Below are 15737 nucleotides of genomic sequence, written 5' to 3'. Positions count from 1 at the left end.
CCCCTAATCGAACAATGCTAAATATCTTGGAATTATTCTAGAAACTCAACATCTAGCACAGAGTCAAGAAAGCAACGGTCGCCTACTATATCTATCGTAAGATGATATAATATATAGTCCCATATTTACATACGGATCTCTTGTATGGTGGACTTCAACTTAGCAGAAGTTTGTTGTAGATTGTCAATACGAAGTTTAGTATCAGTATGCATTGGAATAACCGCTGTTCTAAGAACTAGTCTTTCAGAAGCTCTGAACACTATATTGCATATCCTACCTATAGATCTGCTGGGTCGCTTGTCTGACATTATCCTTGTTTGGGACCCTGCGCAAGATCATGTTTGATATATCCAACGACGTTTCAGTTGCAACTCCGCTACGTTTAATCAAAATCAGTATCTTTCTTCAAAAGGCTGAAAATAGGTGGAATAATCTAAATTCATATAAAGGAGCCATGTTATTTTGGCCCTCATTCCATGAAAAATACACAAGACACCTTATACGGAGCAGACGCGATATATCGAGGTTGATAGTACTATTAGCTGGGCATTAGGTGCCCGGCAGACATGTAAGTCGGATAGGACTTCCTTTCAATGAAGTCAAAGTTTGCAAAAATAGAATAAAGGAAGAAACTGCTCTAGCTGTTAAGCTTTCTTGGTAGCTACTTCATATTTAACCTTGGTGAGATATCTGGGTTTGGTCTAATGAAATGCTGATATTTATAATATATAATAAAATATCTGACGAGTAGATTGTTCCGTTCAAAACGAAGTTTATAATATATAATAAAATATCTGACGAGTAGAGTGTTCCGTTCAAAACGAAGTTTCTTCGACCCTACTTGACTGATCGCAGGCAATGAGCTCTAAGCGTCTAACATTATTGTTGAAACTATAATGGTACCTAACTGAGACCTTTGTATGGCTATGGGATAAATATATCCATACTTATATGGATAGCGCAGTAAGGTTCTCTGCCTTTTTGATACACAGTTCATAACGGCTAGATTTTGAACACCTCGAAATCGTTCTATATCAAATTCATATTGATTGGCTACCGTAAAATAACTATTTCCATGTCCCAATACCCATATAAGAACACTATTCTATATCAGGTATTCAGAAGCCAGGTATTCATGACTAGTTTAGTTGTAGAATGCATACCGATCAGGGAATACCAGCTTGACTTTCAATATAGTTCAGGATATCTCTTTGATATATCTGATATTTGAATCGCTTATATTTCAGCTTAAAGAATACTACATTCATTTTGAAGTCTACAAGATATCTCTGTCCGAATTATTCAATAGAGATGTGACTTAATATTTTGAAAGCCGGTGTATAAACAGAGAAATTAAACGAATTGGTGTGACTGGAAACATGGAGATAAGAAACAGGAATCTTCTTTTAAAAGAAGGTGAACATAAATTTCAACCAGTAGCCAGTTTATCGGAATAAATTGAATCTTAGAGGGATTTGTTCTCATAGCACCAGTAATAAGAAAAGCAAAGGATCCCATTACCTATTCTAGATGATGATTTGTTCTATGATTGCCACTAAACAACCACTCAATCGAATATAATTGGCTTAACAAAGACGTTCTGAGGTTAATACCCAAATGCGTACCTAGGGCCCTTGTACAGAACACAAATCTCATGAGAACACTTTTAAATGCCACATTTTACAATAACATTATCCAGAGGAGCACTCTTAGCGTACTTTTGGAAACCTTAGAATCTATAACGGAATTATCAAGATCCGTATTATATATGGTATGTCAAATATGACCCGATTTCACATTAAAAAAAGATCCATTAATGGATATTTGATAGAAAAGCTAATAGATATTTTGATATTTCCTACCAAAGAGTAAAGAGCAGTGTCAACAGACTTACTTTTAATGGATGATTGTTGAAAATCAGAAAGAGAGTATTTATCTACTGAAGTTCTTAAGTATATGGCCATATCAACATCATACTACGTGTAGGTACTGAATATTGGAGGAATATTGATAGATGATGCTTTTCCTTCATATTAATAAAAGGTTTGCCAGTATGATTTGATAAATAATTTTGAATTTTCGACCTTAGGTTCCAGCAAAGAGCTTTTGACTTAGCTGGATTTTTTAAATACCTTTGGATAGGTGTAGGTTAAAATTCAGATTCTTAGAGAATATATAACTTTAGTTTAGCCTTAGAATTTAACATTAATTTTCTGTTCAGAATCAGTCCTCCAAATATGTAAAAATTATGTTATATCTGATTGTCAGTTTAAAATGAACATTTCCTTGATTTTATCATAAAATCTTGGAAAATCCATTAAAAAATTGAAATAAAATTCATTTTAGACATAAACACACACTCTCGCACACATTTCAACAACTAGCTTAAATATATTTTAATAATTCATTGTGTCTCAACATTTGCATTGTAAGGATTTTCATATTGTGTCATCAAAGAAATCTATTCAATTTGTTATGAAACGCCTAACATTTTAAGGATCAACCAGAATATTCTTTATTATAAGCAGACATTTTTACATACATATGTATATGTAAGTATGTATGCAGTTGTTGTATTTTAAATGGTTAACGAGTAGATTTAATATTTCAATACTTTAACCAAAGTTACTTAATACTGTTTGAGGTTTTGTATCCTTAAGGTGAAATTAAACTTTCTTAATAAATTATTGTGTTAAGTAATTGCAAACGAATTTTAGTTGAAGTTTATTTTATGGATTTAGCAATTGTTTCTTTGTATCATTATTTATCCGTTTTTGTACTCTAAGGATTAATTTCAATAAAATATATTTATTTTAGTTAACAATTTTATTTGGTTGTACATTTAAGATGAAATAATGTATTACTTAGAGAAGCTACAAGGGAAATGATGTATATAATCAAAGTTCATAGAATTAATTGTAAATTAAAGAAATCATGAAATCTTTTTAAAGTTTGAAACTAATTATCTTAATCAGATTTTTTCTATACTCTATAGAATTTAATAATTTTTAATTAATATTTTATGAAAAAAAAACTCCCTATAGCTGAACAAGTAGTTTTCGTATAGTCCGGAGGTTGCGGGTTTGACTAACAAACAAGACCCACAGTACAATTTTTTTTCGAGATTTGATGAGTGATACCTCCTCCAACTAACTAACTAACTAAGTAACTAACTAACTAACTAACTAACTAACTTACTAACTAACTAACTAACTAACTAACTAACTAACTAACTAACTAAATAACTAACTAACTAACTAACTAACTAACTAACTAACTAACTAACTAACTAAATAACTAACTAAATAACTAACTAACTAAATAACTAACTAACTAACTAACTAACTAACTAACTAACTAACTAACTAACCAACCAACCAACTAACTATCTAACTAACCAACTACTGCTTGGCTTAGTCCTTGCATAGATTGCCAGAGGTCAGACCAGAGCACCGTATAATCTGGTACTACTGCGATGGCCAGTTGCCCACAGGTCCTGGCTGGTCAGTTGGTTGAGGTTCCTTCGGAATCCACGTAGTGGCTGTGGTTTAAACCCAAATTCGCGGGGAGAGTAAATGGCGGTTAAAAGTCTGATGCATGATAAAGTTAATATTTCGGGATAAGTTCGGTGCTGTTGCCGAAAAGAGTGACTGACGAGTGACTGTAGGACTAAGCGTTGGAAATGAGTTGGTATTAATTGTATATGGTACGGGATGAATGTGAGGTTCGACAGGCCTTACCCCACCCGTCTACCTAATGCATATGTCGTATGTTTTTCGCTGGGTTGAATGATGATGGTATCATATACATATGACACCATTGAATTTTCTTTCCATTGTCGTATCAGTATTACCACAGTGTGTCCCTGTGAGTAAGAACAATGTCTACGCCTTATTGATGGATCGTATTTCGGTCCACCGGTTACGTCTCTATGTGCTGTTGCCGAATCAACAGAGGCCATCCAATGGTCAGAGATTAGATAGCTTGAGTACTCAATCGTTCTGCCGTTTAAGGGAATCGGTCCATAATTGACCCTACCACTCATAAAAATCCCATTAAATAAATGAATATATAGCGCTTATTACCGGCTTCAAAATACCCAAAAAATCCTTGCGTAATTTTCTAAGGATCGGTTCATATTTACCCTACAAATTAACTACAACAAAACATTAATATTGAAATCAAAATTTTATTAAATGAATATTTATTTGCATATAAAAAAATACCATAATTCTTACAAACTAAAGATTATATATTGAAAATAAGACAAATTCAAAATCTTAATATATATTTGCTTAAAAAATATATCAATTAATACTTTACAAAATAAACTTTGTATTTAAGCAGCTTCTTTCTTAAAAAAAAACAATTGTTTAAACAATTAATGGAAGAACTTGGTTGGGATGTTGGTTTAAAAATCTATAATCAATTGGCACTTAAAGGAATATTAATTAAAAGGATAAACTTGAACAACTGTTAAGATTTCAAGTAATAATACTTATTTAATTAATTTTGTAAATATAAATTTATACAAATTTAATAATTATTTATTTTTATTTTAATATTTTGTTTTAATCGTTATAATGTTAATTTTATGTGGATTATATGTTTAATTCTATTATTTGTATGTATTTTTGTTGTAACTAAAAACTAATTAAAATAAAACATTTTTTTTTTCTTATTTTTTTAAAATATTGAAGAATTCATTTTAATTAAAATTTTTAGACAACGTTTTAAAATAAATTTCTATAATTACGAATACGATTACGAGTATATAATATTTACAGTCTTAATATGTTCATATCTGTGAATATTAGGGTGGCTTTTTTTATTTTTCGCAAAATTTTTTGAAGTTCGAGTATAATTATTATGACACTTGTGATAATCAAACTTAAGAAGATTAAAGTCAAATTTGATAATGTCAAATCTGGTTGTATGATGACTCTTACTAGAAAACTATACTATGGGTGGGAGGATATAGTGTTTATGAAGATTTTTGTAAATTTGCCACCAGATAAACAATACTGTCACCGATAAGTACTTTTGCCCTTTCCTGTACCCGGTCTAGAAACTTTAAACTAAAATTTAAAGCATTTGCTCATATATGAGAGTTATATTCCATTTTTGATCGAATATAACTGATGTACATAGTTAGAAGATCAGATGAAGTGAAGTATTTCTTACAACCTTAAAAATGTGTTCGGTCCTATGGACATCATATTGTATTTTCATGTCTAGAACGTCAATAGCTTTTGATTCCTTAAAATTTACACCAACATGATTCACTTATCTCAAAACGTCAATCCTCAGCATTAAGAGCTAATGAGTGATATATGAACGTCCTCTATTAGTGACATGTTTTCAATGTTTTAAGAGCACTGGACCTAATAATTCGGATATCACGATAGTAGTTTGTATTGGTATTGGGTCCAACAGACTGATAAGCATAACCGATACAAACTTACTGGTATTAATAAAGACATAAATCTAAGGGTACTGAAGCTCTGTTTTTGAGTGCAACTAGATTTACTGTGATCCCAACTAGGCAGATACCTCGTCAGCACTTTCAAACTATGACATCAACATCATCTCTGTGGTGTGGAGATTTTGTTAGACTAATGAGAAAAACCTAGTCAAAACGGGGTTTGAAGGCCTGTGACCCTGCAAGGGAAACGTAGAACAAATATGAAGTCAATTGGAATAAAAAGATCAAACGGGACGACGGGTACAAAAGCTATCTTCAATATAGTTATTATGTTGTTAAACTTATGAAATCCAGCGTCCTCAACAGATTTTAGAGGACTTTTAGAGGAAGGGAATGAAGAACAAATAAAAAGTCATATGGAACAAAAAGAATTGATGGGTACGAAGGCTCTCTTTGGTAAAGTCATTATGTCGTCGAATGCAAGAAATCTAGCGTTCTTAATGCCTAAAGCATTACAAAATACGGAAATATGAAGAAATCACTCAATAATTGAGACCGGATCAAACTAGACAAATACCAAAGAGATCCAAAGTAAAACTCAAGAAATCTAGCGTCCTTAACTGTTTTAAGAGGGCTTTGACCATGAAAAGAGAATGTAGAACAATAAGAAGTCGAATGGAAATGAAGGGTACGAAAGCTCTTTTTAATATAGTTATTATAGTTAATTCCTAAAGTATTATAAAATTCGGAAATATGAAATCACAAGAATTAAGACCAGATCAAACCAGACAAATAGCAAAGAGGTCCAAAATAAAACTCAAGAATCAACTGGTTTCAAAGGTCTTTGACCCTGCAAGGGGATTGAAGAACAATTAAAAATACAAAGGGAATATATATGTCTGACGGATACGAAGGCTCCTTTTAGTTATTTTGTCGTTAAACGCAAGAAATCTAGCGTCCTCAATACCTGAAGCGTATCAATTATGAACATATAAAGAAATCGCTCAATTTTTGAGATCGGATCAACCCAGACAAATACCGATGAGAATCAATGTTGCCATATGAACTGGAACACGATAATCATGTAAATTAAAGATCGAGTTTTTATAAATATTTAGGATTTTTCATTAAAGAATCCTGTACGTACCGTAAAGTTACGTCTGAAATGTAGGTCTAGAAATTATATTTAACATTGAATTATATAAACGCTTCCAGAAGTTGGAACCTTTAAAAGTTATTACATATTTTCTAGACATTTGATCAAAATCTGATAACAAATTAAAAATTTGACTTTCACTCAAAGCAACAGTACTTAAATGGGTATCCGTAGATCTCTAGAGGTCCTTAGAAACTTTTAGTTAGAAAAATTTAATACAATTATTAAATAATCCGATTTGATTAGATTGACTGCAGGTAATTTGCCGATAAACGGTATAGCAATATGTATTTCATAACAAAAATGTGTACACCCTATTCTTCAGAGTAAAATAATGAGTTTGTAGGTGCAACATGGATTAGATGCGTAAGTATTTGTTTAATCATCAGATGGTGCACAATATAAGTTGACAGTGGTAAGAAATATTAATAAATATAATAACAAAATTTAGAGCATAACATGCTAAAGTGTAACAAAAGGAAATCTAGATTTATTTTACTCAACTTCGAAATATTTTGATTTAAATACTATCGACCTATTAGTGTTTCCCTAATACAGGTTTGGATCCCGAAATACTTTTGATTTCATTATGGAAATTTTTCTCATCGGTGACTATTATTTAATACCAATTTCTTTATGAATATCTCCCACTGTTGACCAGGTCAGATATCTAGTGTTTACGTAGGCACCCAAACACGCAAAAAAACAAAACAAAACAAACCATATTCATGTTCTATCAAGCTTCGACAATCTTTTCAAAACCTTTTTGTTCCCTTTTCTAATACTTTCATTCATTTGCAAATACTCTTTGTCATAAAATGTTGTTGATATTATTACTGCTGTGGTTGTTGTTGTTGCTGTTACAATTGTCCATTGTCCATCAACATTATATTTTGACAGCTGCACTTGTTGCAACATTATTACCATTGTTAGCAACAGCACCATTGTTATTGTTGTTGCCACTGTTAACATTGTTATTATTGGCCAAATTGTTGTTGTTGTTTCCATTGTTATTATTGTTGCTGTTGCAGTTGACAACATTAGTCGCATTTTGCTGTGTATTTGCATTCGTATTAGTGACATTAGCCGTTTGATGATGGGAGTGATGATGTTGTTGTTGTTGTTGCTGCTGTTGTTGTTGTTGCTGATGATGTCCCCTAACCAATTCCATATATTGAAAGGGTACATGAAAATTTTGTCCTTTGTGTTCGACTATCAAATGACCACGACATGTTGAGGCACCAACAACCGTTACACTTTCACCTTTTTTCAATTGTTCGGTGGGCGGATTTGTAATCGTGTCCTCAGGGAAATTCATTTTCATAATACGATTTTGTGGAAAACATAGTTTTGTATTGCCGGTAACGGTGTAGTTGCGTGATGGTGGTACCGGTGGTGGACGTTCCTGCAAATAAAGAATTGTGTTTAAATTAATATATATTTGCATAACAAAGAGATAATATTAAAATAGTTCATAATGGTAATAAGTATGAATTTGATAAAGGTGCATAGAAATAGGAAAAAAATAATACAATGTATGTGAGATAATTTTAGAAATTGTTATGATTAAAATTGTTATGATTAAATTTGTAAGTAATCTTGATAATCAGAAAATCGCCATGAATATCTTATAAAATCGTTTAATCATCTCTTGGTTTTGCACAAAGATGCGGAGTTGTGTTAACTATACGATTAGTTCCGTAGTTTTCCTTTTTGGAGGTTCCAGTTTTAATGGGGTTCAGAACTAATTTGTATCTTGATATATTCGTATCTCGATATCTTTACATTTCCTTTATTCCTTCGAGATTCTTAATTAAATATTCTTGTATTCAGTTCAGTTCAGACTAACACATTCTTTTTGACGCTTGCTTGATCCTTTGAGATGATTTCTATATTTGGGTTGGGTTGTTGGTTGATGATTTCATGGGCTTTTTCTTCAAACCTATACCTGCGCGTTACATGATGTTTTATATAAGATTGGGTTGTAGTTTAGTTACTTAATAAGGTATTATGTCCATTGATGTTACAATTCACCAAAAAGGGTCATAATGCTCATAAATATTATTTTATAACATTAAGAGACGCAATGTCCATAATGACATAAAGTCCATAAGTTACAAATAATCTCTATATCGAGAAAGATATAGCGCTTACAGCCGAACGGCTCTTTACTTTAGGCGAACTGGCTAAAAGTGGTCAAAGTATACTGGACATATTGGAAGGTTATACAAAATCATTGGACGTGCTTGATCATATATCAGACACTGAATATGTCGGAAACTTTGAAACGCTGATCTCATATAGAATGTCTTGGTCAAGCGGAACATTAGAGCAAATACTAGTAGGAATCCGTTGTTACACGGATGGCTCAAAATTGGGGCTGGGGTACTATATTGAAGATCCAGAAGCAGAAATAAACAACCGTTTACCAAATCATAAAACAAATGCTTTCAGGCAGAAGTACGAGCAATAACGGAATTGGATTAGAATATATATGGCGCAAACAGCGTTCAATCAGGAGATAAAACTAAATCTAAGACCGTATTGGATTGTAAGAAAGCTTTAACTGAATACTCTCCCAGATTTAAGGTTCACATCATATAGGTACCAGCCAACTCGGGAGTAGTCGGTAACGAAAGAGCGAAATGGCAGTTAATCTGACAAACGCAAAACAATTCGAGAACTAAAGACCATAAGACCTCTTGGAATAATGAAACAGAGAGCAAGACGAAAAATCTCCTCAAAATGAGCAATTCTGAACTTAGTATGATAGTACGTATTCTGAGTAGATACACAGGATTACGAGTACATTTATGCCAAATTAGACATGCGGATTCAGACTTATGTAGATCGTGTGGAGAGGACACTGAAACTCTGGAGCACTTTCTTTGCCACTGCCAGGCATTCGTTGAAGTTAGATCCAAATATATTGGAAGTGATGTCATTCCGGAAATAACATTCCTGACTAATACTGATTAGAAGATTTTCAGGAATTACGTTCAGGAAACTGATTTTCTGAACACTGAAAATTAATTCATTCACACAAAAAGCCCGGTTGTGGCCTAGGTGTACTTCTTCAGTTTTGATGTAGTATACATCCTCTTATAAACCTTACCTAACCTATCATTCTTAATAATGAGAGCTCCATGGGTTTTCGTTAATGATCAATACTATAAGAATGATCAAAAACATCTGTCTAAACGATTGAATTCCTCTCTCTGCAACCAAAGTTTGTTTACAAATAGTTCTTATTGCAACCAAAGAAGGTCGAAACCTCATCGTTCTTTACTACATTTATATAGATTGAATTGGAAGAATTGCTATGGAGCATTTAGCATAATCATTGAAATCATGTCTAATAGGCATGTCGAAACTACAGTTTGATCGCTTTGTAATTATACCCTTCACCTTCGTGAGGGATTAGATCAGAACACATAAAAGGGAACTTTTTGGTACATTTTCGCTCTACAAAAGGTACTTTTTGAATTTTCTATAATATTGAACCTGGAAACATGAAATTTAGCATGTAGGGCCTTGACTAGCTAAGAACCTAAAGAAGGGACTTTTTGGTACTTTTTCGTTCTACAGAAGGTGCTTTTGAATTTTCTATAATATTGAACTTTGAAACACGAAATTAATTATGTAGAGCCCGAATAAGACGAGAACCCATAAAAGGGGACTTTTTGGTACTTTTTCATTCTACAAAAACGAATAACCAGAGTTGTATATGGTCATTGATTCTGAGTCCTCAGTTGGTTCATGAGAGACGGGAAATTCTTGTGACCGGCTAGTAACTGATAGCGTATGATTCTTCAAGATATTTTAACGGGTAATGGCGATGTTATCAGTCGATTTGGGATTTGGATGTTGGATGATTTTTAAGCGAACTTGAAGAAATAGTAAGAGAAAGTTTCAAACATTTGTGTGAAACCCAATTGTGGCCAGAGGCAGTTTATTACTTATGCAGATTTACATATGCAAGTAGTATAACATTATTTAACAGCATATGTTTGCTCTGACATTTGTTATCTCTTTAATAATCTTTAAATCCGTTAACATATTCACTGGTCTCTTTTATGATTATTAGTTATATTAAATGTCAATTTCATGCCAACATCATTGACTTAATGCAACAAGCATTCCAGTTCTTTTGTTGTTCCTTAGCATGCCAACGCACTATAATATTTGTGTAAATAAGTCATGAACTAAGCATTAAGAGTTTTTAAACATAATACAGTAACTAGCACAAGTAGTTGTACACTTAATTTTTTAATAAAGTAAAAAATTAGTAAAAATTACTTTAAATCTTCTGTTAGTTGTGAACTTTAAAAAGTTTTCATTTGTAAATTTATGTTTTATACTATTTAAATGTTAATTTTGTACGAATAATATTTAGTCTCACTGTTCTACTATTATACATATTTCAAATGTTTACTCATTGATGGCAAAATATTTCTCTTTTGTAAACCGATGTTTGTCAAATACTTACATATTTTAGGGTGTTAAATTTGACAATGTAATACTGTTCTTACACATTATGACATTATGTCCATTGTTTATGTGACGCTTTGAAAATTGTCATAACTTTCAGAAACCATACGACACATTATGCTCTTGGTTCAAATATCTTTATACTATGATGTAAACAAGACTTTAACTTAATTTAAATAGGTTAAAGCCTCACTGGACACCCTAATTAGCTGTGTCGTAAATTTACTTTCATCTATCTACATCCTTTAGAAAATACTAACACCACTCACTCTAAACCACCATATTACATCATTGTCAACTTACCAAATCTAATCCAAAAAGACTGCATGTTTGCTGAATTATCTTTGTGTCACATTTTTCATTTGGATCCGGTGGTGGTGTACCCGCTATAGGTTGTGGTCTTGGCCTTGTAACCGTACCCAGATTTGTGGTTTTCGCCGATAAACGTGGTAACGAAGTTGTTAAAGTAGCGGCGGCAGCCGCTGCTGCTGCAGCAGCAACAACTGCATTCGATGCTGAAAATATTCGTGCAACAGAGAAAAAAATAGAGAGGAAACAGAAAGAACATTAAAAAATAATGAAAATTGAAGTTTTATTTCTCTTCTTCTTAAGCAATATATTAGTTTTATGGCAAATGGAAATAATGAGTGAATAAATGAATGAACGAATACACGAACGTTTGAATAAAAAATAGAATTTGGTTTGAGTATTATAAAGAGTCCTTACGGATTGAGTGCGTGTATGTTTTGTGTCCTTATTAAGTGATAATATGTGTGTAAATTTTCTAATAATGAAGTGTTTGTAAAACTGAACATAAAATGTTGAAACATTTAGATTATGGTTAAGTAGTTATGTTAAGACTTCAATTTTAGTTTGAGTTTATTACTCATGTATGTAAAATTTGAAGATATTAATTGGTCCCATAACTTTTAAAAAGATCAAGTGCCCCTCGACAAAGGAATTGTGAAGATTAAAAAGAGATGCTTTTTTGGAACTTCAAATTCGTCATTCATTCATAAGTATCTTGATTAGTAGACAAACCGAGAGACATTTGACTGGACTAGACTGTAGTCATGCCTAGTTTAATCTAGATTATAGTACAGACTATAGCCTAGAACATATACTAGACTATAGACTAGACTATATAGTAGACCAAAGACGAGACTAAAGAATATACTATAGACTACACAATAGGTTAGAAAATAGACCAGTTAAAAAAACTAGACTATAGACTGGATTACGGATTATACTCTAGACTAGACTATAGACCGGACTATAGACGAGACTATAGATTAGACTATAGACTAGACTATAAATTAGACTAAAGACTAGACTATAGACTAGACTAAAGACTAAACTTTAGACTAGACTATAGACTAGACTATAGACTAGACTATAGACTAGACTATAGACTAGACTATAGACTAGACTATAGACCAGACTATAGACTAGACTATAGACTAGACTATAGACTAGACTATAGACTAGACGAGACTATAGACTAGACTATAGGCTAGACTATAGACTAGACTATAGACAAGACTATAGACTAGACTATAGACTAGACTATAGACTAGACTATAGACTAGACTATAGACTAGACTATAGACTAAACTATAGACTAAACTATAGACTAGACTATAGACTAGACTATAGACTAGACTATAGACTAGACTATAGACTAGACTATAGACTAGACTATAGACTAGACTATAGACTGGACTATAGACTAGACTATAGACTAGACTATAGACTAGACTATAGACTAGACTATAGACTAGACTATAGACTAGACTATAGACTAGACTATAGACTAGACTATAGACTAGACTATAGACTAGACTATAGACTAGACTATAGACTAGACTATAGACTAGACTATAGACTAGACTATAGACTAGACTATAGACTAGACTATAGACTAGACTATAGACTAGACTATAGACTAGACTATAGACTAGACTATAGACTAGACTATAGACTAGACTATTGACTAGACTATAGACTAGACTATAGACTAGACTATAGACTAGACTATAGACTAGACTATAGACTAGACTATAGACTAGACTATAGACTAGTTTATAGTATAGTATATACACTATAGACTAGCTAGACTACAGACCATACCATGGACTTAACCATAGACTTTATACAAGACTATAGTCAAGTCTATAGTCGACTATAGACTAAAAACTATACTATAGACTAGACTTAAGAAAAGACTGGCTTATAGACTTGACACTAGACTACAATTGATTTATTATCAAAAGTTTAATAAAACTATAAAAAACAATTTTAAAACTCACCTCCCACGCCAATTGGATTGCTACTGGAATGTGTTTTCGGTAATTTCGCCGTCGGCATCATTAAAACTCCCCCACCATTAGTACGCGTTCTCTGCTTAACGCCACCCATTTTCTTGCGCCACTGCCAACCACGCCAAGTGGCCTGTATTAAGGTAGCACTCTTATTACGAATCTCCGTACGTAAATGTTCTAAATGTTGGCGTATGCCTTCACTCAAAAATACATGACGTTTACCGGGAGCCCAAGCCAATGTAACAGATCCCTCAACTACAGGAGGATTTTCCATGGCATATTGTAATATAATATTGCAACATTCCTCCATTTTATCTTCATTACGGCGTATCAAATGGAAGGGGGCTAACATGCGATAACGAGCATTAAATTGTTTAAAACGCATGCGATGTGGAAAACCAGAAGCCATTAGATTAACGGTTTCCAAAACCTGTAAAGAACGAATTTGTTTAACGACGGTCATACGTTCAAAGCAACCAGCCGCTTCGGAAGAATTACTACGTATACAGCGCACAAAATGTGGACGAGCATGGACCAAAGTACGCAAAAGATTATCCAAACGAGTATGAAAATCTTGTGTTAAAGTTGAAACCGGTTCATCACCATTCAGCAGTTCTGTATGAGAAGTAGGAGCTATGCGAAAACTTAAACCTCTCGGCACACTTTGTAGAGCATATAAAGCTTTTAATTCGGAACCAAATAAGTGAGTGGCAAAACCAAAATTACAGGTATGTTTATAAAAAACCGCCACTAAATCATCGGGTACCACATCACGATTGGTGTCCAAAAAGTCAGTGGCATCATATTCTACACGTCCAGCAAAATGACGTATTATAAACAATCGTGGATCATTGGGTTCAGTAGTGGGTTTTATCTCCAAACGCGGTGAACTACGATGTTGTATCTTAATTTTGACCACATAACTTTCGGCTGAACCTCGGGCAGCACATTCAGCATCTAGCATGCTCAACAAACCCGTGCGCAGTGATGATATTAAATCGATGCATGGGACATTATCCACATAATCCACTTCGGTATCGCAGACAATACCCTCATCACGACACGATTCCACTGAACTTTTAAATATATGAGTATTATAGAAATGTTGCATGGTTTCGGCACACAGATTTATGCACAAATGCTCTAATTGGGCACGCGGTGAAGGTTCTTCGAAACCAAACATATCCAGTATACCAATAAAACCATCTGTAGCATGACGCACAGCATTATTTAATGCCGCCATAGATTTAGAACCCGAATTCCCACCAATAGTAGAGGCATGCTGTGAGGCCACATCACCTTGATTGTGCACCGATTCATTGGAATCAGAACTCAGAGTACCCAAAGTAGAACCCAAACGTTTTAAACTATTTGCTCTACGCACAATTGTGGCCACTGTGCGACAGTAGAGTGCCTTAGCTAAACAATCACGCGTCATATTTGACATATTGGCATCGCATACAGATTTGATTAATTGACCACGAGCATTGTGTGTACGTGTGGTTAGACCACGAAATAGAGCGGCTGGTGGTACACCAAGCAAACTGGCAACAGCATTTAATTCTGTTTCACCTTTAACATCCACCTCCAGACTCTGTAAAGAAACGGCAATTTACGTAGTGAAGTCATGAACCTTTTATGTAAAGCTTAACGAAAATGTAACAGGGTGAACAAGCTACTAAGTTAAATTAGTAATAGGGTGTGTTAAATTAAATAAAAACAATGTGCTGTTATTTAAATTGTTATTTAAAATTAAACAGGGTGTCATGTATTAAAAGTTTGTTTTTTTTTAAGGAAATGTTAATTTATTAAAATCTATGAGTTCGATTGATTTAAGGCGTGACGTTTATTGGAAAATTAATTCTGGATATTCACTAGGGTTGTCATTCGAATAAAAATTATTTGATTAATCGAAAAAAAAAATTTGTTTTACTTTAAACGAATAAAAAATTTGCAATTTAGATTAAAGAATAATTCGAACAATTTTTGTCGAATAATCGAATGTTCGAATAAAATTCTAATGTTTTAAATGCTTGCAATAAGTGAAACAGATAGTTCAAGTAAGGCATACATTATACAATCGCTGACGCAATGTGAGAAGGTTGTTTACGAAATTGCAAAGTGTGTAAGATTGTTTTAAGAAGTTGTGAGTGGTTGTGCGAAATATCAAAATATTACGATATTTTTGCAAGTTTTAAAAACGGGTCGCAACATAACAAAAAAAAAAAAAAAACAATTGCAAAACGCTAAGGTACCAAAAAGTCCCCTTTTATGGGTTCTCACTTAATCCAGACTCTATATATTTAATTTAATGTTTTTTGGTTCAATAATATAGAAATTTCAT

At 33.1% G+C, this 15737-nt stretch overlaps 1 protein-coding gene across 10 annotated transcripts in view; it reads right to left on the bottom strand.

Annotated features, from left to right (window-relative positions):
• Positions 1-4629: 4629 nt before the first annotated feature.
• Positions 4630-15737, bottom strand: part of LOC111682239 (myosin-G heavy chain) — an 82685-nt gene continuing 71577 nt past the window's right edge. For all 10 annotated transcript variants that reach the window (XM_046952954.1, XM_046952947.1, XM_046952959.1 and 7 more), the window contains 3 exons: positions 13382-14987; positions 11376-11587; positions 4630-7986 (listed from right to left, as the gene is read on the bottom strand). In XM_046952954.1, the coding sequence (XP_046808910.1) occupies positions 7468-7986; positions 11376-11587; positions 13382-14987 (2337 nt within the window). In that variant the 3' untranslated portion in view covers positions 4630-7467. The remainder of the gene's footprint in view (positions 7987-11375; positions 11588-13381; positions 14988-15737) is intronic.

Source organism: Lucilia cuprina, chromosome 2, assembly GCF_022045245.1.
Source record: "Lucilia cuprina isolate Lc7/37 chromosome 2, ASM2204524v1, whole genome shotgun sequence".
Lineage (NCBI taxonomy): Eukaryota > Metazoa > Arthropoda > Insecta > Diptera > Calliphoridae > Lucilia > Lucilia cuprina.
This window is presented reverse-complemented; position numbering and strand designations above follow the sequence as displayed.